Genomic DNA, 26,759 nt, shown 5'->3' with positions numbered 1-26,759 from the left:
CTTAGAACTGTTAATGGCTTGATCTAAAAGATGGGCAGAGTTTATCATAGCAGGAAACTTGAGGCACTTAAGGCAAGTGAGCACACACTGTTTTTATATTTCACTTTTAGAAGTTAGCTTCTATTCTCTTTGAAACCTTCTACAAAACAAGCAGATGTTAGGCATCATAATGTAGTATTTGCAGATAATATTAATCTACCGGTAAATGGCTGAATTGCAGGCCACGATAATTAAGTTGTTTACACTAAGACATGTGGTTTATCTTGTTCACATTTGGCATGACATAGTAAATGTGCTCCTCACATTGTTCAAGAATATCTCACAGCTCAAATATCTTACATCTTTTAGTCTGTAATTCTCATCCAGTGCCTAACAGATAGAAAGTCAGTTTCATTTTTGAAATATTGGCAATGATTTAAGTCTTTTTATTTAAGTCGCATACTTCACGCTGTCTGAAGTATGATTAAGATGATGATCAGTAAAGCTGAATCAAAGCTGGTGAGTAGATGACGTCAACAACAAGGTTTTCAAATGACCATTAAAACCACTTAGACTCTTCTACACTGCCTTCAGGTCTATACATCCTCATATCACGGTGAGAGTGCATGATCTTTATCACATCACGTTTTTTTATTGCAAACTACAGTGTAGCACTATCACACGCTCTTGTCAAAACCAGACCGGTAGATTAATATTATCTGCAAATACTACATTATGATGCCTAACATCTGCTTGTTTTGTAGAAGGTTTCAAAGAGAATAGAAGCTAACTTCTAAAAGTGAAATATAAAAACAGTGTGTGCTCACTTGCCTGAAGTGCCTCAAGTTTCCTGCTATGATAAACTCTGCTCATCTTTTAGATCAAGCCGTTAACAGTTCTAACGGTAATATCAGTTCATATTTAATTATTTTAGCTGGTTGCCAATATTAAATTAAAGGTACACTGTGGAGTTTTTGACCACTAGCAGCACTGTGGAGCAATGTTTTTATAAGTGGGTCCCTGCTTTGTTTGTATCATGCACACACACGAGGACGCACGTGTGCGCAGGCGGGGGATTCACATCATCCCATTGTTTTCACACTGTTTCGCTGACCGACAGTTGGTGGTGGTAACGTGTCAACAAACAAGGCAATGCGCCAACGAAGGTAATAAACAAGAAGAGTGCTAGTAAGCAAACATGATTATAAACAATGCACAAAACAAATTCAGCTTTGCAAATGTTTTATGTGGAAGGAAATGCATTCAACACATTTGTTAGACCTCACCTTACTTGGTGAGTAACACTGAACGTAAACATAACTTTTGTTTGTTAACAAGAAAGCGCTACAGGGCACATTTAATACTACTACAATTCCATACTTTTGGTGTGGTGTAGTGATAGAAAACCATCCCTCTAAGAGAAGTACTGTAGTTTCAGTTTGGGAACAAGCTACCGAGATAATGACAATAAATACTACATAAATACTACAATTAAAAAAGAGAATAATACCTTTTAAAACACTTACATCATATGTTTTCTATGGACCAAATTTTGTGTATGTATGTACAGTATGTACATAGGCTCAAGTGCATAGAACATCTGATGTATGAGTGAAAGTGTGAATGTATGAATGATGATGAGAACTAAACTAAAAAACCTTGTGTATCACACTGACATTGGTGTCTTGACACAGATGTCATTACTAACAAGGCAGCACTCAACATCCCTGATGCAAAGTGATGCTAGTGACATGTGTGACATGTCAAAATGATGCAGACCTCAGGGTCTGAGTCTGGTGTCTTGTTTCTGGGCTGTCATCGCTCTCATGAGTCCAAGGCTAGTGATCTTAGAACCTCAAAATGACAGCAGCGCATTGATACCACAGATCCAGAAACCAATGTTGAAACTGTTTATGTCAAACACATAAACTCCAGAATATGGAGCTTGGATGTTAAACAGTAACCAATGCTCGCGTTGAACACGCGATTTGATGGGTGAAACTGTTGACAGTATGTCATACAATGGCTCAATGATGGCCTGTGTGACATTTCCAACTCAAGAATGATGGGCAAAGGCTGGAAGATGAAGGAGGAGAGGGCGGGAAAGAGAGGCTTTCCTAGCCCCTCTCTGTTCTGCACCATGGGATAGAGAGCACAAGCGGGGAGGTTGACAGGACAGGAGAGAGAAAGGTTGGCATGTTGACAGCTGCAATCTCTCTCTCTCTCTGTCTCTCTCTCTGTCTCTCTCTCTCCCTCTTTCTCTCTCTCTCTTCCTCACACAAGCATGCATATGTACACATAAACAGAAGAATGGCAGATATTAATACAAAAATCTGCACTGTTTAACTCCTGTCAGAGGTCAGTCGTACGGCTCTTTTCATCATACTTTGTTAAAAAAAAAAATAGGTGCCCTGTCAACACTATCACCTTGACAAGTGAACATTAAAGTTAGGTTTAAAATGCAAAGTGTGCCAGGATCTCCCTGTAGAGCACTGTTAAAATATTTTAGCAGGATAATAACAAAAGTGTACTGCAGGAGCTGATAGAGGGCGAAGCCATCAAAACTAAAAGTACGCAGAGCCCATAGAGAGGATCTGGCAAGGATTATTATCTTTTTTTCCCATTGTTTTCCAGATTAAAATCAATCCTTTACTGCAAAGTATGGATGATAAATAAGTAGTTTGTGTTATTTGTGGCTGATAGTGGTTTAAAAGAAATCCAAAACGTGTAAAATAAAAAATAAAAAAATAAAAAAATACAGTTTAAGGTCAGGAATTTATTTTCATCCATTTTATAAGGTTTTGTCTTATAAAACGTATAGGTATAGGCTATAGTAAAAAAGCTGCAATCTTAATATATCTGCACAAAAAGATTACTGTATCGATAGCCACAGTAACAGTTTCTCTCCTTTTATCCATAAAATAAGAAGATATTTCAGTGGAGTTCCAGGGGGTTGAGTGCAGTGACTTACAATATAATTGAAAATAGATAGATAGACAGATATTGAAGAAGGGGTTGATGGAAAAAAGAAGCAGGGTATGAATAAGGTCCAAAAAAGTCAGAGCAACAATTCAGTCATTAGGCCTTTCCCCTTTGCTCTCAAGCCTCTGAGTCCTCTGAGTGTCCGTGCTCGGAGTCGCTACATTTTATGGACATCCTAAGCACTAAGGACACATAAAGATTAGCCTTCAAGGGAAGTCTCACACTGAGCCCTTTGGTACTGAGTAATTATAGATTCAGCTTGACTGTTCTGCTGCTGCTTTGACTAAGGATATCAGTATATAGGGACAATGCTGGATACTTGGATTCCTAAAGTCACAATCAAGACTATAGTAAATATTTTATCAAATCCTATCATCGGTGTCCTACAGAAACTTTAATTCACTATTTACCCATTTTGTCAAGTTTTTTTCTCTTTCAGTAATACCCTGTTTTACATTTATATGCAGTTATAAACTTTTCCACATTAGAATGCTCACTACAAGCAGTCTTCTGTTTGCACTGTGAAGCTCCACTTTAGGTGTAAAGTAGTTGGAGTGGTGAGGTTAGCTATTCACTTTCTTCTCTTAGATTTGAACAAGCAGCCCTCAAGCCTGCTTCTCTAACCTTTGGACCTGTGCACCAACGCATTAATTATGTGTCTTGACATTGCTTCCCATGTGGAAAGAGTCTACAACCATGCTAGCGGCTCAGTGAGGCTGTGCTTAGGCATTGTGGTGCTTTAAAATAAATGCTAATGTTAGCATGCTAACATGCTCACAGTGACAATGCTAACATGCTGATGTTTAGCAGGTATAATGTTTACCATGTTCACCATCTTAGTCTAGCATGTCAACATTTGCATGCTAGCAAAAGCTTAGGCTGATGGTTAAGTCATTTTGCAGGTATTTTTTCATAAACCAAAATATTAGAGACATTAAAATGTTGACCTGATGATGGCACTAGATGTTAAGGGATCAAAAAAGTTATTATTATGGCACTAGCATGGCTAAAAAAAACTGTATTATGTAGCAAGAGAAATCCGTGGCTTATGGTAAAGTAGTTTTTTCTGCATTTCATTGAGGACTGTAGTATCTATTCAAATGTACTGCTCACTTACTTATTCCAATAAGGTTTTATTCTTTTGTTCTTTTCCTTTTTCAGGTCAGAGTGTAGGGTCAGCAACAGAACAGTGCATCTTAAGAAGCTTGAATCATAGCCTTTACCAGTATTCTTCCAGACACACGTCCTTAAACCCCTGCATTGTAGCTAATACCTATTAATTATACAGTATAAATGTTCTGCATAACACCAGCAATATGCTAACTACTTCAGAAAATAAAGGAGAAACTGTTTCATAATCTAGTGAAGGTTTTTTTTCTTTGTATGAGCTTATCAGATTGTCAGACTGACGACACTGAACAGAGTTGGATAGGACTGTCCATCAGTGGTTACAGCGCAGATGCAGACAGCAGTCCAGTCTTATTAGAAGGCATTTCAGCGGTCAGTTGGCTGACTGAAATGATAAGCCTGTCACCAAACATGAGTCCATATGGGAGCCTGTCAGAGCAGTCATAAAAGCAATGACAACACGCAGTACGACAAAATGGAACATCTGGACACTCAAAGCCAAGCATACATGCAAATCTTAAACGTTCACGTGCAGCCACATAATTGGATGTGGGTATTAATGCATGCACACACAATCATTTTATCAATCACATTCACACGTGCACATATATGGGCACATACAGATACATACAGGGTCCTGAATGAACTCTCCCTCTAGGAGCTCTTGCCACAGTTTGATCGACCACAACACCAGAACAACGTCATATCTCACCCTTCATTCAATGAAATCCGTCGGTGCTGACAGTGATCAGTGCTGTGCTGGGATGAGGGTGTGTTGAAATTTATTGTGTGACACTCAAGCAGCTCTCCCTTACAGCACAATGACGGTGAGACTGGAGGACATGGACACAGCAGTGCGGGTGGATTTCAGTTGATAGCTCCTCAGTAGCTCATTGTGCATGCAGGTATTTGTTGCTGTGCCAATAGGGACTGGAGTGGATGTATATTTATGTGTGCAAAGCTATTTGTGTCTGTGTGAGAAAGTGAGGGGATTTAACAGCATGTTTTGTTGTGTGTTTCTGTTGTGTGTTAGGGTGTTGATTTAAAGACCAGTTTGACATTTTGGGAAATACGCTAATTCGCTTTCTTGTCTGTACAGTAAATATGAAGCTACAGCCAGCAGCTGGTTATTTTATAAAGTCTGGAAACTGAGGAAAACAGCTAGACTGGCTCTGTCTAAAGGTTAAAAAATAAACCAGCACCTCTAAAACTCATTAGATAACACATTATATCTTTAATCCTTACAAAGACCAAAGTGTAAAATCGAAATAGTCTCTCATAAATCCCTGTAACATTGCAGTGTGCTGTTTTTACACGTTTTGGATGGATTAAACAAACAAGATGTAAGGCATAATTAAGCATTAACCTTAAGTGAGTTTTGGAGGATCTGATTGGTGGATTTTGTTACCTTTGGACAGAGCCAGGCTAGCTGTCTCCCCCTGTTTTCATGCTATCTTTATGCTATGCTAAGCTAACAGGCTGCTGGCTGTAACTTCATATTTAACATACATATACGAGTGTGGTATAAATCTTCTCATCTAACTCTCGGCAAGATAATTAAAAAGAATTTTTCCCAAAATGTCAAAGTATTCCTTTTAGAGACTAAATGTTTGTGTTAAAGGGGCAATATAAAATTTGGCCCGAATTTTCGGTTAAAAACATTCAAAAAAATTAACTAACCATGTCAACAGAATGTGAAGAAGTAACAGTTGTGACATCATGTCAAAGACATCTATGTATTGTGTTGCAGCTATATCTACTGAAATTACAAAGACCAAGGGATACTCCAATGGATTATCCTCTGGGCACACTGAAATTAGCATGCTAATCTGCTAGCCCCGGCCCGTCCTGTGTTGTAATACCCACTTGTGCCTCGAGAGGCGATAGTCTGATAGTATAGCTCAGGTAGTTCCAGCTGGGAGATGAGTGTAAGTGGCGAGTTCGCTATGTTACACAAGCTCTCTTAGCATTTTTAGTCTAATAAATTTTAATAAATACCTTTTCCTTATCAAACAGCAAAATACAACTGTACACCTTCTGAATTCACGTTTCTCTCTTTTACCAAACTATTATGAGCTAAATTGCCTTGTTAACTCATTGTAAAACACACTTCATTCAAACTTGACAGAAACAAAATATACCTCACCAAAACCATCTTGGTTAAGTCTTTCCACTGTTTCAACAATCACTAACTCTGCTTTGGTCGGAATAAATCCTTAATCCACCGCATTAGATGTGAACAATATTCTGGCTTTACACATTATCACTGCCTCTCTGTCCGACCTCCCTCTTGCTCCTCTCCCGCTTGGAGACTTTCCTGTCCCCACCTGAACGCACCGTGTCTTCCTCTTCCGGAGAGTTGTGGTCGGAGCTGCTGTAAATCACCTGCATACTATATTCCCTGTTGTCAAACTGACTGTGTTCGGTCCCAGTCTGGCCGTGTTCACTGGGAGGCTGCTGATCCTAGTTCCGTTGCCCGCTCGCCCAACTCTGGTTCTGGTGCTCAGTCAGCTAATAGGACCGCTCAGTTAGTTGCATGGCTAACTGAGCTAACTAGCTAACAGCAGTTAGCAGCAGTTGTGACCTGATGTGATATGCTGCCCCCTATTTATTTGGAGTATGAATTCATCAGGTGGAGAGTAGCCTCAATTCTTACATATTGCCCCTTTAATGTAAGCTAGATCTGCTACCTACCCTTCTAACTTGTAGTAAAAATGTATTCACATTTATGCATTCTGTAGTTTACAAACCTATAAAACAAATAAAATACACATTCACACCTTACTTAAAATCCCAGACATTTGTATTTGTCATAACACATTATGTGTAAATGCATGTGTGCACGTACTGGATTTGAAGTGCTGATATCTCGATATTGTGTTATTGATTAATGGCTCCCAGTGCCATCAATAAGTGAGATTGCGGTCTAGATAGATGAAAGCAGAGTGACCATGACTGTAGAAGTACAGAAGTGATGAGCTTTTAGACCTGGAGCAGTATGATAGAGGAACTGACAGATACTCAAACATTCTGACCTGCTCTGTTTCACTGAGTCCAGGTAGGAAATGCTTTAGTCAGCTTTCTTTTTACACACAGTAGTAGCTGTTGTAGAAGACACTTCCCTCTGCATTTTTTTCCCCTTGAGAAACACCTGAAGGATTTTCCAAACAGGTCCTCTTTAGGATGAAGCAACAGTTAAGAAAGCCTGTAAAATGTGGGACTTCTGTAGTTACCTCTTTATTTTATAGTTCCTGTGGTACGTGACTTGGCTCTCAGTGTATATTTAGCACATACAGTATTTATCTCAGACAGTGAATTTATGATATGATGAATGCATGCTTGAGTGCTTGCTGCTGCTCTGAACTTACCTACAGGGGCATAAAGCAATGTGAAACAAGAAAGGTTCCTTACCTTTTCTTGCACAAAAATTTTGATGACCAATTCTTTTGTCAAGCTGTCAATACCAGTAGTACCCATTAAAAGGAATAAAATGCAAATAATAGATGGGTTCAAATGATTGAAATACTTAAGGGTGTGGATTTCTATAGCAACCCCCATTTAATTTCAGTGTTCAGGCATTTCCGCTGTTTCATTGTTCCCAAATTGCTGGTGAAATGAAGTCCAACACTGCAGTCACCCTCCATTACCTTCTAGTCTGCTCTGCTGGGAGTTGTTTGGAACACTACAACCTGAGGTTGCAAGTGTAAATGCAGTTTTCAATGCGCAGATAGAAATTTAATTTCTATTAGTATGTCACTACAGTACCACCCTGCGCTCCTACAGCATCCCTCCCTCTCTCTTTCTCTGTTGATTGCATTTACTTATTTGGATTTAATGGCCATGGCTTGAAAATATGCTATGCTGCAAGGAAAGCACTCAGCCTGGGTATTTGCCATCATTATGGTTTAACCACTCTGGGTGATTACTTACCTGGCAATTTCATGCGATTTCATACTTAATGTGACATTTTGGGAGAACTGACACAATCTTTGATGTACACAAAGTGAATTTTCTTATTCTCCAAATAACATCCAATGAAATGAGCGTTCCAGTGGGTATGAAGCCAGATTTTGGCAGTCCACTGCCAGTCACTCTGTTGAGTAGTCTCTCCAAGAATAATTTGCTGACTGGCGTAAATATTTTCTGCCTCTTATGGCCTTAATGCACATCGGGATTGGTTGGCTTAATTTAGCGGGCTTAAGTGTTTTGGAAATAGACTGCATAGAGAGAGTCAGGGAGGGTAAGAGCAAGACGGAATAAGATAATAGATAATAACAATGGTGCATAGTTTAGTCCTACAGCAATGAGTGCAGTATATTACTTTTATTATGAGCTTTTGATTCTGTAGAGGGGAAATTAATCCAACAAATCCAATTCAAACTGATCAAACCTACTTTTATTGGCATGAACAAATGATCATGTAAAAATACTGTACGTAAAAGAGGAAATTAATCCAGTTCAGTTTGATCAAATGTGGAATGAATTAACAAGAGGGTAAAAAATGTGTCCCCATACAGCTGCTGTTTCCAATACTGGTTGAAGAGACACCAGCCCTGCATGGATTATCCTCTGGGCTCAGTGGAGAGAGACTCAGTCAGACCTAACACAGGTAGCCCACCACACTGAATATTTCCATTCTGATTCAGCCAATTTAACACCTGGTGTATCCCAACAGACATGGGTCAAAGTAAAGAAGACAGGAGATCGAAGCTTGTGGGTTTGTGCATGTCAGGGTTTAGCAGCTTCATTTCATCTTTTCCCATGACATGCTCGCTTGGCCTGGTTTCCAGTGGTGTTTGTGTGTGTGTGTGTGTTGGGGGGGGACAACAAAAAGTGAAGAAGAAATTGTGATCTTTATTAGTTGTTAGCCATTAGAGGGGTTGCTGATGGAAAAAAGTCACCTTAACATCTAATCAGGTGGGAAGAAGCTTTAGGTGAAGGTGGGACTGATATTATAGCATGTAGGACTTTTGAACCGATTTCGAACTTCTGCAGCAGGTTTAAAGGAGTACTAAATGACTGATTTGGCATTGCAAAGGTTGGGGGTCTCACGACAGACAGATTTAGAAAAAATAAAGAATGGGCAAAGTCAGTGCAGTAGAGGAATATATTCTTCATTTTAGTCCTGATAATGGGTAAAGCTCCATAAGCACTGGATCCTACACTTCCCAAAATGCAACTTGATAGCATCTTTTCCACATCTTTAACCCTAACACCCAAGTATGTATGTAGTCCAAGTCAAGATTACCCTGGAGACATAACAAGGGTCATTTACTCAGACTTGATAAAGCTTCTTCCAGAGCCACAGAAGCCATTATCTAACTGTCAGCTGAGGCGTACTCCCTATGACTAGTAGACTGACTCTGAATCAGTGAAGTAGCCTTTTAAATGTTACAAGTGATTGTAAAAATCAGTAGTATGTGTATTAAAATTAATTCTGCTGCTGCTGCTGGTTTTAATGATTCATTTAGAAAACTCATTTACTTATACACCACTGGTGCAAAATACTGTATATCTCAGTTTTGTGTATATTTGCTGTTTTCTCAAGTGCTCTGTGTTCAAAATTTCTCCTGGAATTCTCCGCAAAGAAAATGTGTCACTCTATAAATGCCCCACTTGTATACTAGTAAACTGCACTCCATACTGTCAGCATTGTTTCTAGAAACAGATATTAGAAGTAGCTGTTGTAGTATGTGTTGTAGGGATTATATTCTCAAAGGGAACATGAATGTTGGAAATGTATCCAGCACAGCTGACAGTTGTGATTGTTACCAGAATTGTAGGTTTTATAGCTTGCACTGCCTCTGGTCTAATGACCAGTTCCCCTTAGAGCTCTTGTGCTACACAGCTGCACTGGTGGTGTAATACTCTTAATGCAGCTATAAATCCTATTACGGTTCTTTTCAACAATTTGTCAATCACTTTAGTGATGGAAAAGTGTAAGAAACCGTGGAGATTGGAGGACGAAATCTCAATCTGCATCCCTGTTTCTTAATCTCTCTCTCTCATAATCTCTCTCTGCCTCTGTCAGTCTCTCCATCTCTCTCCACAACCACAGATTGAAATGCTTTTCCCCCACACCCTCCTTATTTTTTTCTCTGCTCATTGATTCAGAGTTTATTTAAAAACTAATATTACACACAATTTCACATTATCACATTATTTCTAATCTTAAACCATATTACCATAAGTGTTATGCGCTAAATGCGCTAACGTGGCAAGCAATTTCTTCTGCATTCCTCCTTTAAATCCACTTGTGTTTGCATTGGCCACTAGCTAAAGTGTGTTTGGCTGCAGTTTATCACCCCACTGGGTCAAATTGTAGCCGGTTGTTGGCATAGGAAAGTCTGTGAGCCATTGATTCCCCCCTGGGCCCTGTGGAACAGATGCAGAGCGGCAGTGAAAATTGAAACAGGAGTCTGCTACCTCTCATAATTCCATGACAGTGAAATGAAACACTATCTCAAGAAAGCAATCAGACTCTCAAATTACCTTTCTTGGGGGGGGCATTGTTTGCAGATCAGCAGAACTGTCCTCGCTCTGTCCCTTTATGTCATTGTATCTCTCTTTCTCTCTCTCTGCCTCTCAGACACTCTGTGTGCAATAATGAGTGGCAGAGTGGCGATGTTGTGTTGATTTATTGCATGGTTGCCCAAATGGAACCTGGATGGAATGTATCTGTCATTGGGGCGTCACTTAGAGAGAAACACCTGTGATGCCTAGGGACAACAAACTCCTCCATCAGGAATGGTTTCCCGCCTGAGCCATCAGTGCATCTTGCACACACACACATACACGCACACACACACACACACAAGATTGCACGAGCACTCAAAACAAAACGTGCAATCTGCATTGACAAGCTGCGCAGTCATTCATACAAGTTTGCATGCAATCAGATGTAGCTGCATATACAGTATACCAGAGGTGTAGCGGCATGTATATGCAGGTATATAATCTATGGTGTTAAATCAGTACTCCACTGATTTAGCATTGCAGTCCTATAACGTTGTCAGACTCACAATGGACAGTTAAAAAAAAAGTTTCAAAATTGACGCAACCAACCATCGTTTTATTTCTTCTTCCCTGTCAAAACCTGGTACTTCCATTACCCACAATGCAACTTGACCACTGTACTTGACTTTTACATTACATTAACTATTTTACATACAAAACATATGATCGTCTTATTGATGCACTGTTACAAATTAAACTACCCAATAGTTAAATAGTTAAAAGCTCCGCAGCATATCTACCAACCAAGACACCACTGCACCACTGCAGTATACCAATGCTCAACCACACATTCACATAGGATGGTGGACATTGTTCGCTAGGTGCTGGAGTAGCACCTGTTTTAGGATCAGCTTTGTGTCCTTGTCATTGTTTCCCAGGGGCATTCTGGGAGGAAGTTAAGCAGTTAACAGCATGACCATTGGAAGAGATGGAAAAGAGATGGAAGAACACACACATCACAACTATGGACACACACACAGCCATAAACAGATTTCTCAAATCCATCACTGTGAATAAAGGTGCAGAATTAAGTGAAACTCCATTCCAGCGACCAAATTCCCCGCTGTCCTCTCAAAGCAAAAATCTTGACAGACACTTTTATCTGATGTGGCAGATACACTGTGAGTGTAGGTAACTGCAGTGTGTACCAAACTCATAACAGCAGAAATGTTACAGGAGAAAAATATAGAGGGATGTGTGCACCGAGAGATGGATGTATGGACGAATGAGCAGATTCATTAACAAATAACACCAGTATGCTCTATGGGCTGGAGACAAGAGTGACATTTTAGTCAATGAAATCAAAACTAATTAAGAAAGTAAATGAACAAAATACGCAGTGCAATTTAAGACCTTACTCCACATCCGCGGATTTTTCTAATGCAATATATTGTACCCATACAGAAATCAAATATATGTGCATTTATAAAAATGTCATATATACTGTATAATGTATGTACATATGCTGGAATCACATATATGACATGCAGTATATTGGAATGCTATATGTCCATATTCAAAATTGGAACAATTTCATATATGGACATATATGTTGTACCAATATGTCTATCATTCAATTCAATTCACTTTTATTTATATAGTGCCAATTCATAACAGAAGTTATCTCATTGCACTTTTCCTATAGAGCAGGTCTAGACCATACTCTTTATAATATTATTTACAGAAACCCAACAAATCCCACCATGAACAAGCACTTGGCAACAGTGGCAAGAAAAAACTTCCTTTAAGAGGCAGAAACCTTGGACAGAACCAGACTCAATGGTGGGCGGCCATTGCTGCCGTGGCGTCATGGCATCAGTATAAAAGTATAAATTCATATGTGTCAGTTTTATGTATTTGGCATATATTTTAATGAACTACGCTTTCATACATGCATTCTCCAAAGATGTGACATACACTAGTTGCACATATATGTGAAATAGATATTGCTCTTTTATGCCGCATATATGTCAATATCATATACTGTATGTGACCATTCAAAATTGGAACTTTTTCATATATGGACATATATAGTATATACCAATATATACTAACCATATATGACAGTAATACTAAAGTACATTTATTAAAAAGTATGTATGTATGTATAGTTCCCATGTCACTTATATGTACAATATATTTGAAACACTGACATGTATGTATATTCATCATGTATAAATATACCATATAAAAACCATATGTTGTCTTTCTAAATACTATGCATCATGTTTGTTAGATATCACTATCCAGTTTGTTTTATATTAAATATGTATTTGATATATGAGAACAAATGTAATTTAAAAACCCTGAATTAAAACAATAAAAGGGGTTGAAAATAAAACAAGCGCCACATGATTTAACACAAACCAAAACCTCAGTTAAATATATCTCAATTTCCTTACATATTTTTAACAATTTGAACAACAAACAGGTTTTTTTATTGGCAATCCACAACGCCTCGGCCATCTAGAAAAGATGCATTTCCATTTTAATCAATCAAAGCATGCATTGCTTGGTCGCTTTCGGGGTTCGTAAATAATAATTACTCACAAAACAAAACATGCACAGTATATTGCCAAAATCAAATCAAAACTCCTGACTGCTTCTGAGATTTAAAAGAAATCATAATGATTTTTATTTCTTATCAACATTACATTACACTACAGTGAGGTAAGGATTTTTTTTATGCTTGATCCCTGGAAAACATCTGTTCAGGCATGTGAAGGGATACCCTATAAGTGTGTATCACATCTGAAAGGATTTTTTAATGAATTTTAATTTATCACATGGTATTTTTCATTATCCAATCCTTGTCAAATATACGTATGTTAGGTTATCGGGACTTTAATAGAGTCCCCAAAAAGAATTGACTTAACAGTTCAACAAACTATGCATATTTTTAAGTGAGAAGTCATGAACTTTAATATTGTGGACACTGAATGTATTTTGTGTAAAAGCTGTGCAAACCTACTTGAACACTTGTAAAAATACATTAACTTTTGTGAAGAACAGAACTCAGTTTTGGCCAAAGAAATGCTTGTAAAAAGGCTCAGCTCTGTCTCCCGCTTGTGACTCCGTAACCATAGCAACAACCATGGCAGACAGACAGGCAGGCAGACAGACAGACGCACACACAGAGAGGGAGAGAAAAGAGAGCACTGACCAGGAGAAAAGCCACCTATGGTCGATTCCAGTGTTATCTGTCAAGTTTGCCTGTGATTACGTTGTGATTAAACTGGTTTATCTATAAATTTTTATTTTGAATCAAACAGGTCAGAAAATCAGAAGAAATAACTGATCTCATTAACTAATTTAAGGAGTGCAAATCTAGGCTGGTACATGACGAATTACAGTATTTTCAGACAAAACTATATTTAAGGCAACAACTCTGTTCTTCCTCAGACTCTGCCATCTACACCTAAAATACACCACTAAGTAAGGGATAATGTACAGCGAGCCTGTCATTATTGCGAAATTAACCCCGACAGGGTGATGCAGGACATATAGGGGATAAAATAGATAGCTAAAAGTAATGGATAAACAGTTTAAATAAATAGCTAAATGTAATGACTAAACAGTTGAAAAAGTTAGCTAAAATGAATGGCCAAACAGTCGAAATAAATAGCTAAAAGTAATGGCTAAACAGTTGAAATAGATAGATAAAAGTAATGGATAAATGGTTGAAATGATGTCCATCTTATGTCACTCTAAGTAACAGAAGTACGAATGCAAACTTGACTGAACTGATCTAAACACTGACAGTTGGTGTAACTATATCCACGTTTATATTTTAAACACAGTTAAATACCATCCAGTTTAAAAGTTTGATGAAGTTGGAGATGACCAAGATGACCCTGAGAGTCGCGTGCTTGCCCTGCTGAATTGTCCTTGAGCATTACACTGTATCCCTGTCCGCATCGACAGCAGTTCTACAGCTGCTTCCCTTATGGAGATCAATAATGTATCAGATGAATCATAAGTTCACACACAAGGGCAGAGATTGCTCAGTTCTTGTAATCTATATGCCTGTATATGCAGTGACAGTCTGTCCTCTAAGCTCCAATTGCCCTTGAGCAAGTGCCTTGCTCCACAGAACTTGATGGTTGAGATAGGGGTGGGCATTACGCAGTAGCTTTTTTCCACTGAGGTTTCCCAGCTACAAGCTCCCCATCACTGTGTCACACACGATATTTTGCATTTAGTGTATTATAGTTATGGTGGTGATAAATACAGGTCAAGGGCAGGCTGCATTAATGTCTGTATGAGTGTGAAGCAGGGTGAGTTAAGCTTCCCTGGATAAATAACAGAAAAATTGTAATTCATGTCACTTTGGGCACCATAAGCACAAGACACACTCCTTTTCTTTCTTTCTTTTCCTCTGCGGACTAGTTCAGTAGGCTACAGTTCTTAGCGGGATTGTTGGTGTGTAGCTGGTTTTGCTAGTGGCGTGGCATTGGGGTACACATCGCTGCTAATCGCTGTTCGGGGCACAGACCCAGCTCACTGGCCATGACACCCAGGGTGTGGTGAATCCTATCAGTCTCTGGCAGATCATGTGGCCTCCTCTTTTCACAGCTACTGTTCTGTATAGTTGGGCTGTCATCCGCTGGGTCAACAAAGCCCTGTCGAGCGGGTATTAGCAATATAGCTAATCTTTACAGCACCACTTGATCGAAAAGGGGGCTCAGGCAATAGTCCTGTATGTAAAATGTATGTTTGTTTTGGCAGTTGAAAGCTGGGTGTGTTGCTAGATTGAAAACTGCTGACACGCACCCTATACAGGAAACTGTGAAAGTATGACAGAGACAATCACCTCTGCCAAAATTGTTCTTTAGTTGTGATTGAAAGAGCTGGAAGTAATCAAACTGTGGAAAATCTTCCATTTTCCTGCCCCATCTCTCTACCATCTTCCTCTGTCTGTCTCTTGAACTCCATCCACAGCTGTGCCTGGTGTGATTAATGGCAGCCATTCATTAGCTTGATCAACCACTTTAGCAGAGATTATTAATCAGATGCTTATTTAAATGTCACCGCTGAGCAGCTGAGAGGAAATGAGGCCACTGGGAAATTGAGTTTTTGTGTGTGGGCTGCTTATGTGTGTACTCTCCATGTTTGTGTCCTTTGGTTCCTGGAATATTGCCCCACACTGATAACCATGAGCCTCATTTATATGCTGTTTTACATACATTGAGCTCAGCAGCTGATCCTGAAGAGATATGTAGCAATGAAGCCTAATGTTCAATTCCAAATGACACATATTGTGTCTCATTAATAAAACATAGTGCTGTGCCTGTATTATGAAGAACAATACAATACTTGTGGGATTGTACAGTTACTAGAATTTTACATCTGTTGAAAGTTCTGCAGTGCTCTCTTTCATTTGTGTGTGTGTGTGCCTATCCTTTCTCAATAAGGACATTTCCCACTACACAGCCAAACAGGGCTAATCAGGGCCTACTCATCATTTGTTTCAGAATTTCTTACTAGAACAAATTCCTAATGATTATTTTTGTGTCGGGCTGCCAAACTGAATTTCCATTGCCGCACTGCTAGCATTATAAACATGTTTTTGAAGCAATGTGATGAGCAAATTGGAGCTGGCATTTGCAAGCTGCTTGTGTTTGCTTCTGGGGGCATTTGCACATAACTTCTGTAAATTCTGCTCTGCCTCTGTGAATCTCTCTGGTTTTGCTAGCAATGCAATCATATACAGGTGTATACTGACTGTACATTGGCGTGTGTATAGTTTTTTTTGTCAGGATTACATGTTCTAGGATGATGACAGTGTTTTGCTCTTTGAGGAGCTCAATATGTGCATGAACAGTGCTGCAGGGCAACTTCCGGGGCTTTAAAGTGTGTAAGTAAGTAAGCATTTTCTGTGTTGCAAAGGGTAAACACAGTAAGCCCCAGAAGATTACACACTTAGTCGAGCTTTATGAAGAGAGGGGAGGGTGTGGCCATGTGTGGATGTGCTCTGAATTCAGCTCACTCAGGCAAAGGCATTTGTACAGTCCAGTGGAGAAAGCGAGCACTATAGAGAAGCTGCAGTGTGTGATACAATGGCAGCACATATTGGGCATGGTATGCTGTGGTGAAAATTCTATTTGTTCTCACTGTGGTATGTTAGGTATTTATTATTCAGTGCAGCAACAGTGGTGCTTTTGAAGTTTCATATTTACCCTGTAATCAAATATTACATAGTGTGACTGAGCTGAGGCATCCAGCTTATAAATAACGAGGTTAAATCACAGGCTGTGGAAAGAGTACACATACTTTATATAGTTCATCAATCATTTTATCAATCCATATAACTGATTGAATCAGTTAATCTAGGAGGGCAGCGAAAGGAGAGGTGATTGATGGCGGCGAGGATGTAACCCACCTGATTGAAATTCAGGAGCCAGAGTCTAAAAAGGTCAAGGGTCGCACGAGAGGCATTTATAGGCATAGCAGACCTTTGTTGCTATCTTAAGAATAGCCTTTTTCAAAAGTGTATGTGCATGTTTGTGTGTGTGTATGTGTGTGTCTGCGTACATCATGCATCTATTCCTCTGAGGTTGCTTGGCCTTGTGATCATGGTGGGTTAAGTGATGCCAAAGCCCAATAATAAATCTCTGGCGCAACCAGCACAGATGACCTGAAGGTCACTGTTTCATTAACTGTCTTCTACTTTGATTTTCTCATCCCTCGTTCCTGTCTCCTTCCTTGCCTGCCTACTTTACTCTTGGACAGAGCCAGGGTAGCTTTTTCCTTCGTTTCTACTCTTAATGCTAAGCTAAGCTAAGTGTCTCCTAGCTCTAGCTTCATATTTACCGTACAGATATGAGAGCGGTATCAATCTTCTCAATGATTGAAAAGAATGAAAAGATTCTGATTTCCCGAAAGGTCAAACTATTACTTTAAAATGTTTACAGCTGAAATGATTAGTCAATTAATCGATTAGTCAATCAACAGAAAACGAATCTGCAAATCTTTTGATAATCAGTTAGTTGTCAGTCAAGTCATTTTTTTAACCAACTTGAACTGAATATGTCAACATGGGCTTTAGGAAACTGTGATAAGCATTTTTCCCTATTTTGTCACATTTTATAGACCAAAATGTTAATTGATTAATCGAGTCAAGTAACAGTGGATCATGTGCTGTCTCATTCAAATAATCAGTCACATGTGTTCATACAATAGAACTCATGAGTCACATTTATTAGTGAATGAAATCAGTATTGTCTGTGCATTTGTCTGAATAAAGAAATAGGCTGGACAGCTTTGATTCACTTCTGTGGGAACTCACAGAGGAGGAATTACAGTAAATGTCTGTGTATGGCTCTTGAAGTAAAAAAGTCACTTGTCTGTGTTGAAGTATACAACTCACCACGGCTCCAGATGGAGAGAGGCCATGTGGGTGGATTTGTTTGAACTATAACAAGAAAAGCATTGCTTTCCCCAAAAGACAAAAAAAAAGTTATTTACTACCGCTTAGCTGTCCAAGGCCAAAGGAGCCACTTGTATTTCTAAATTGCACGGTATTCCCCATTCAGCTTTTTATAGATAGGATCATTTGAGCCTTAGCTGAAAGCAATTAATTGAGAGGGAATTGTAGTGAAAGCCTCAGGAGAAGCTCTTGAGTAGCCTCTAAGCACCGCTCCTGACTGCTTTTGTGTTCACATGAATGTTTTACTATATCCCAGTTGGTATTGAAAGCACCAAGGAGAGAGGGTTTTCTGCAGCCCTGCTAGATTTGTTACAGGTATTCCGCAGGCTCTTCTTCTTTTCACCATAAGGGGAGGTTCACCTCTTCTGAATCCCCACTAGAACGGCACTGAAATCGGGCCAAGAATCTCTTTCCTTTGATTATAGGTTTTATGCAGCGAATGTCATCATCAAACACACTGAACGCTCATCCCCCCTCACCCACCATTTCATTCGCTTGTTTTTTGTCATCTGGTGCTCTGTCACCAGGCATGCAACGTTGCCAGGTGTATGGGACTTGCGCCTCAGGTCCGGCATTCACACACACTGAAACTCTGACTCATGTCTAGACAGAAAAATTAGGGCATACATACAGACAAAAAAAACTGTGACATTTAGGCAAGGTGTTCACGCTGTGCAATCAGACCTCATTTTCCACACTGAGCTCAGTCAGTGGTAGCCATGTCTCGATTTGGCAAGGAACAATCAGATTTAATGTGAAGCCTTTTTTGTGTTTCCTATTTCCGCAGGCTCTGTCCTCAAATGAATGCAGCCCAGAGCTCATAGCTAACGGCGTATCTTTGAAAGCACAACTGCTCTGTCACTAGGCTGGAATAAAATGGAATCAGCAGGAATGTACTGAATACTGTGGAGTTTTTTATTTCAAACACAATGCCATTTGTCATAGCATGATGGCATGCCGTACCATTATAGTGGAATTCTATCTCAGAAATTAGGCTAAGAACAATTATCCTGTGATTACTTTAATAGTTTTCATTATTTAAAGTATACTGAAAGTATTATTTCAGCATTTAAAACTTAGACAGAACTATTTGGAATATGTTTTAAATAAGTGACAGGGAGGCTCATAACAATAGAATAATTTATTTAGTTTTTTTTAAGTGAGTTCTGATTTTAATTAATCTTCATTTCATTAAGTAGTTTACCCTTTAGAAGCTGGTATATCTGAAATTCTGCATGGTGGGTAAAACACACAAATGTCAAAGAACAGCAGAGATTGTTCAAGAGTCAATTTCTGTCTGGTGTGAAGTCATCTGAGGAGTGATATTGAATCTTTGGGGATAAGAGACAAGACTGTGATGTTTCAATAGCAAGTCGAGGTAACACACCTCAGCGAGGCCGGGCTTGTTGATGTAATTTATTGCAACATTATACAGAAAACAACTGTTTAAAACCTTTTCGCTTCAAGCTGACTTTCAAAACTTTACCAGACACTTCCCTTATCTTATTTAGCTGACAAAACGTATGGCCTCAGCTTGGCTTTGTTAAAGTTTTTGTTCTCAGTGTGTAAAAGTTTGGTTAAGGATTAGATTCACAGTCCCCAACGTCTGCTAAAAAAAATTCTGAAACCTTTCTTAAGGCCATTTTTTATGTTTTTGCTCCTCCATTTATCTCTGTTAAGCTTCAGTTCTGTTTTGTTCTGACACTGCAAAAGGGACCAAAGATAAGACTTAAACTTATTTGGTGAGCTCCAAGGAGTTTTAACTCATATTTAGTATGTCAGTCCAAAAAACATTATCCCTGTTGTATTCTTATTGAGACTTGCAGTGTAGTCGGTCCTGTAAGTCAACAGTGACGTGACAGTGACCTTATTGTCGTACGCCTTTAATTGGACCAGCTGTTACTCCCCCAGAAAACAACAGCTGTCTTGGTTTCAAACCATACCAATGGTTTTCACAGCTACTTTGTCTAAGAAAATGTATCTGGCGTTATTATACTAAACCTAATTAAACCAAATTGCTGTCAAAGTTGCTGTAAAATACAACTGCATGTTCAACTGATTAGCATGTGGAATAAAACCCCAAGAGAACATCTACTGCACAAGAGTTTGACCTTGATCTTCTAAATTTGCTTGCAAAGCCTTAATTGCCAGTAAATTTGGTTGATTCCAGATTTTGACTAATACAGCTCTAATGAGGGCATTTTACATAATTTTAGAAGAGTGGGGAGACTGTGGTAAGCTCATTCTCTTCATTTGTTTTGCATAAGAGCAATTTAGAGTTCTGATTCTATGTTTTTTCGTCAAAAATTAGGTTTTCATTTAATGCACTGTACATGTACAACAGACCTTACATATGGCTAGAGTAGACTTTTGCACACATATACTTAAATTACTGTAATGAATATAGGGTTTAATTGCTCCATTAAACGCATAGCGTACATGTGCAACATGTCACATTGTGGTAACATTTTAGCCATGCTAGCACCACCACTTTGGTCCAGACTGAATTATCTCAACAACTATCAGAAGGATTACATTTGGTAATTTTTATTGTGTGGATATGCTAGTTTTGGGTTGTGAAGAGAAATCAGTACAGAAGGTACTGTGTGGAAAGGAACCAGGTTTTATCAAAGGCTTAAATATTGTCTCTCTCCTAATGTGAATGGTCTTGTAGGTGGTTTAACCAGCAGTTGTTCCGTCTTTACTGTTTAAAAATCGTCTTCTTGGCTATGGTTTGTGATATTAATAGGATTTTAATAGGATAGGAGGATTTTTGTCAATGTGTAGTGCAAAGACATCTTCAAATGGTGCAACAATCATGCACAAGTGAGGTTCCAACGAAGAAGCTCATGACCTTTGACCACAGGTTTTGGACAGTTTCTGGGCATAACAGAAGATGACATAGGCGGCAGCTAACATGCTAACAGCTTTCTCCTAAGCGACTGCAAAGAAGAGAGAGTAGCAAAGCATTTAAGGATGACAAAATAATTTAGGAGCGAGGGCAGCAATTTGTAGTTTTCTCTGCAGGAAGTTCCTCTACATTGTTACACCTGTTTGTTTTTGCCTCTGTGAGGATCCTGATTTTATAATCATGTATTAAAAATGAATGCCCCCATCCCTCTTCTGCTCTCTCCTCAGATCCGGACTTTGCAGACTTGGGAGTACCCCCACCTCTGCCCTGTAGGTATACTCCTTCACTCGCTTTCTGCCTCTGTTTCTTCCTCTCTCTCTTTCTGTCTTTGTCTCACTTGTTTTCACATTCACTCTGTCTCTCAGTGCTCTTTTTTTATCTCAATAAAGCCTTTTTATACTGTGGTTCCTCCAGTTATATATATTACTTGTGGCCTAGTTGTCTAAAGTATGTATGTGTGTACTTGTGTGGTATTTGTTTGCTTGAACCGTGCGTGTATTTATGTGTGCATGTGTGTGTTTATGCATATGCGTGTGTTTCAGCCTGTCAGTATGACATGGTTGGTCCAGAAGGTATCATTGAGTCCCATCAGATCACCAGAGACGGGAAGGCTGGTGCCACCGAGGCCGTCGACTGTAAATGGTACATCCGTGCTCCGCCGCGCTCCAAGGTTAGTGACATAAGCGACGCTTCCATCCAACTGCGAATTTGATTTACTGCCAAATTTTGAAATGTCACATGAAAAAAAAGGAAATGAAATTGTGTTCCCATCAGCTGGGATGATGACAGCTGAACGCAGTTACATCAGACAACAATTCAAGAAAAATAGATGCTGCAAGACTGTTGTTCATTTGATTTGCTGTATGTCCTCATTCCTTGTGAAATTTTCAGCTTCAGCTTCAAGACTCTATTGAGATATTGAGTATGTTTTCTTATTAATTTGCTGTTTCCATTCAGCATTTCTTCACACACGCAGTAAGATCAGAGGTTGCATCAGGAAGCTTTGATATTGCATGTGGGTTTGTCTGCAGCTGTCAGCAGTATCCCAATGTGAGTGTTCATGGCTGCGGGGGGACTTGTTCCCCTGCTAGGGTCAGACAGATAGGGAGAAGGGTTTACTTGGGGTCAGGCCCATTTTTTTTAATCAGCAAGCTGTTGCCAAGAGGAATAGAGGGATGGGGGGGGGCAGACAGACAGAGAGAGGGAAGGCGTGTTAGTGCTGATGAAATAGTGTTGCCATGCAGTTTGACCCTGAGGCCTGCTACACCCTGTATTTGTTTTCTCTGCCAGTGTTCTCCACGCTGCCTTGCATGCATATACAAAAACTGACATACATCCACACACACATACACATGCACACCTTTGCTACATCCCCTAACACACACTAGACATGCTTCCTTATCTACCAGAGGTACCCGTGCTGCATTAATGCTACAGGATTAAAGGTTTCCTGAGGGTAGAGCAGCAGTGCAGGAAAAGGCCACATTTTACAAATGCTATAACTCCTTATATGAGTCCATATGGCTTAATCATATACGGACATACACAGTCCAGTCCATGACTGCAGTAAATCTACTGCTGAAATAGTGTTGGCCCTCTTCTGGGTGCATTTGATTTAATAGAATAAGGCCACATTTCTACTTTGACTTTTATGGTTAGAACAATTCATTCAAGGACAGAACGTATTATGAGGCCTGCATTGTGAGGATTTAAAAGGTCCGCTCACATTTATAATACTGTAATTTTAAATGGTGAGCTAAAATAGACCTACAATTTATGTTAAAATGGCTTAAGGATGTTCAAAAAGCTTATTTACTGTTTTATTTTACACATTTTTAGCATATGTGAGAATGTAAAAATTTTGATATATAAAATTTAGATTAGAAAAGCCTCATTTAACCATAATACTTATAGGTTATTGCAAAATTTGAAGTCAATAATGAAATAGTGACTTAGAATAGATTTTTATTAGTGAGGTTCAGTTCTCAGAGTGTGTGCATTCTTCTGTTACCCCCAGGTGTGAGATAAGGCAGCTGCAATGTCAGCTTAACCGTGTCACTATTTGTTTCACTAATCTAGCACCTGTTAATGTTACAAGATGTTATACCTTCCCTTTTTGTGGCCACCAGAGTCACACAGTCCACATCAGGGAAGCTTTGTTCCATTCCTGATGAAAACTGTGATTTGCTTCATAGTATTTTTTTAAGCATGTTTTTCACACAGTGCTGCAGGCTCTTGTACTGTACACACAAAGTGATTTATGATATGACTGGCTGATAATATTGGTGCGACTGTGATTCATGGCCACAGCAGTTGCTTGGCTCTTATCTGACATATTCTTTGGGGTCACATATTTCTTGCTAATGCCCTTGTTTCCCTTCAGAAGTGTCCTTCAGATTCAGCTACTTTAAGCCCCAAGGCCACAGGAACTATAAGACTGTGTCATCCACCTACAGCCATTGTCTTCATCATCAGCACTCATTGAAACAGGTATTAAGAGGGACCCTGGCCGCTATAGTCGATTCAAAAAAGCAGCATTGATTCCTCAGTCCCTCTAAGGGGAGTGCATAAGTCAGCTAGTACATCGTGGCAACAGCACCAAAGAGGACCATAAGTCAATTTTGCGTGTGTCGCATGCATGCCTCAGTGTGTGTGTGAGAGGTGAAGGCTGTGTATGTGCATGAAAGAGCGACAGAGTGAGCGAGCCTGGCAGTATGATGTATTTGACTTGGTCTGAATCAGTGTCATATTTCGCCCTGCAGATGTGTCTCACAAGGCAAGTCATGGGCCAAAGGCTGACAGTCATTGGCGCTGATGGACAAGGCAGCAAATAAAATTTTTAGCACAAATCTATCTTAAGTCACACACAGTCCTGAAGCTCTCACCCCCATCAGCATTGTTCACACTCAGTTACACATAAAATATATAAAACTTACTGTGTTTCTCACTTCTTCTCTCCTTCTAAAAACACGCACATGCATGCTCACATGTTACTGTAGTGAAGGAGATGCAGAAGATGCCATCTCCCCATCACTGTGTATTGTATGTGCGTGCGTGAAGTTGTGCTGCAGCTTTCATTTCCCTATGCTGATACAGTGCTGCACTGTACCCAGTGTGCCAGAAACAGCAGAAAGATAATGACATCCTATACCGGAGGCTCTAATTAGACTGCACTGGCGCACTCCAGAGAGAAGAGGGGGGCAGAGGAGGAGGAAAAATGGGAAAGGAGCGGATAAGGGAAAGACATACTTAATAATGCATTTTTTTAGGAGATCTAAATGTATAGGGATGACGTTTAGGGGTGAGGTGGCAGATGGTAGAGCGAGGGGGATGGCGTGAAAGGTAAGTAAAGGGGAGACTGACTGAAAGATATACCTGCAAGTAAGCAATAATGACCATGTGTTGTTGCCAGAAGTGACAGCACTGCACCAAGTTTAATTCCGTAATGTGATTGCTTTACATCACCATGTGTCATTTAAATTGCAGCTTTTCCTATAAATAGATTTCTGCGAAACAACCTCAAAAAAAAAAGGTTAATTAGCTTTTGTTGGTATCCAAAGTAACGTAAAAAAAAAGCCTGTGCAACACAATATCACCTTTTACATACATGTGCATGCAATACAAACTTAAATAGTGAGTAAATTAGGAAGGATAAAGAGATAATTTATGCTTCAATGAAAAGAATTGGACATTAACTTGTACAAAATAACAACTCTTGTTAACTACAGTCTGTGTTTTTCTTGTAACATTTCCTCTTCTTGGTTTTTCTGTTTGGACAGCTGTCCAAATTCAGCTGACAGCTGTTAGTTGTAGATGAATATTTTCCATTGCCTCATGTTGATTCATAGCAGTTAACTGCATTTTCCTCAGACATCATTTGTGTCTTGCCTGTTTTCCACCACACCTGCCTGCACTGTTTTGACACCTTCTGTATCTTTTCATGAAGATAATGGCCAAAATATGGACATTTATTCTGACTGTAATGAACAGCACAGACACTGTTACAGGCACCTTTTAGCAACAGTGGCAACATATTCTTCCCCAGTCAGTGATGGATTCTGCGTCATCAATGGGCGCTGCAGAATCAATGAAGAGGCAGCTGTTTTCCTGCTGGAGCCAATCTCTCCTCTTACAAATTGGTGATTGTATCTCTCTGATCCATTGCCATCATTTGGCTTCGTGATGCTATCTTTACTCTTATTTTTCTTCATCAATGGTCAGTTAGAAGAGTTCAGCAACAAGAGCTGTAAAAAAAACAACAACATGAAAAGCTTTTATTTATGTATGTGTTGGGTTTGTGCATGTCTCTCTCGCATAATGAGGCGTATTTGATTGCGTTTCCAGTCAAATCTAGTCACCGGCATCAACCAGACATCGCTTTTGTGAATGCAAAGGTTGAACAAAAATATCATAGACATGAAGAATTGCAAATACTATTTTTTCCATGCTTAAACTCAGCAGGATGCACATGAGCGAAATGGAAACGATTGCAGTCTGTGATACCATTTACACATTTCATGTAGTAAAAATTATACATTTTTGATCCAAGACCATAAGGCTGTCATATTTTACAGCATAAAAGGGTGTATGTGGCATCATAGTGTAAAGGCTTTTTTCTTTTATCCCTCCACCAAATAACAATAATTGAAAACGCTTTCAAGTTTAGCCTGCAACTATCAGGACTTACAATGGTAGCCATGTCCAGAAGCTACATTTCCGTCTGTGTTGCACTTGGGTTTCAGGTTCACACTTTCAGTTCACACTTTCAGCGGCATGACAGTAGTTACATCTGTGGTGCTTCTAGGTAAAGGGCCCAATAAATAGATTCAGTGAGCTGTGCTGTTTTTCAAGATATAGCCTAGTACAAGTTTACTTTGCATTAATGAAGATGTCTCTCTGTCCTATTGCTCCTATTGCTATGTAACCCTTATTCTACTTAAACCAGGAGTTAGCAACAACTGCAACTCATCATTGATGTTAATGCAGAGCTCTTATAAGTTGTGAAAAGACCTTAAGTTTAGTCAGACAGACCATATATGGCCTGAAATCACATAGCAGGCTTTAATCAGCCATTACCACCAGATTAAGTCTATTCAAAAACACTTTATCAACAATGTTTTGTATTTGTAATTAGTCTCCCCTGATTGAATTAACTTTTATTGGTTTCAGACTCCTGCATTAACTGCGTTCTTTGTGCTGGAAAGCTTCATGTCTAACTTGGCTGCTTGTAGCTGACGGTAGAATGACTGGGCCAAGTGACCTAATTAACATGCTTATAGGTACTTTTTCCCATTATTGGCCTCTCAAACTCCAAAACAAATGGAGACAAAGTTGGCCAAGAGCACCTAACCATAACCTTAACTTTGACTATAACTTTAACATTAACACCTTAAATCAGACTTCTTTGGCGACATGCCATGTGGAATGGAGCCATTTTTACACATCATTCACTCATAACTTTGTTCTTTATTTGTTCTTAGTGTAAGTGATTGCTGACAATTTTCTTCACATCCTAAATTCTTCATGTTTCTGAAAAATGTAACTTCCTACAGTGTCATGTGACATTCCTCTCAGATCACTGACCTAATCACTGTGTCTCTCTGAGTTCATCCACTCGGTTGAGAAGCCAAATTTTATATACACCATCTCAATCTTGATGACATTTAAAGGCATTGTACTGGAAATCTGTGCAATATTGAAGAGACCACACCAGCACTCAACAGTGACGTCTGCTAAGAAATTGTTTTCAGAGCATCTTCCATCTTCCAGCCCTCCCTGCAGAGATTAAGACATTCATATCAATACAAGTCCATG

The 26,759-nt window shown here is 39.3% G+C and overlaps 1 protein-coding gene across 9 annotated transcripts in view; it reads left to right on the top strand.

Annotated features, from left to right (window-relative positions):
- neto1l (neuropilin (NRP) and tolloid (TLL)-like 1, like) overlaps window positions 1-26,759 on the top strand; it is a 70,215-nt gene that overhangs the window by 23,780 nt on the left and 19,676 nt on the right. For 4 of the 9 annotated variants that reach the window (XM_044177260.1, XM_044177259.1, XM_044177258.1 and 1 more), the window contains 2 exons: window positions 21,173-21,214; window positions 21,488-21,615. In XM_044177260.1, the coding sequence (XP_044033195.1) occupies window positions 21,173-21,214; window positions 21,488-21,615 (170 nt within the window). Of the gene's footprint in view, window positions 1-8,606; window positions 8,699-21,172; window positions 21,219-21,487; window positions 21,616-26,759 lie in introns of those variants that run through there. The other 5 variants (XR_006375835.1, XM_044177261.1, XR_006375836.1 and 2 more) reach the window with 4 other exon arrangements.

The sequence above is a fragment of the Siniperca chuatsi genome, linkage group LG19 (genome assembly GCF_020085105.1).
Source record: "Siniperca chuatsi isolate FFG_IHB_CAS linkage group LG19, ASM2008510v1, whole genome shotgun sequence".
Lineage (NCBI taxonomy): Eukaryota > Metazoa > Chordata > Actinopteri > Centrarchiformes > Sinipercidae > Siniperca > Siniperca chuatsi.
Note: the sequence above shows the minus strand (reverse complement) of the source record. Positions and strands in the feature narration are given on the sequence as shown.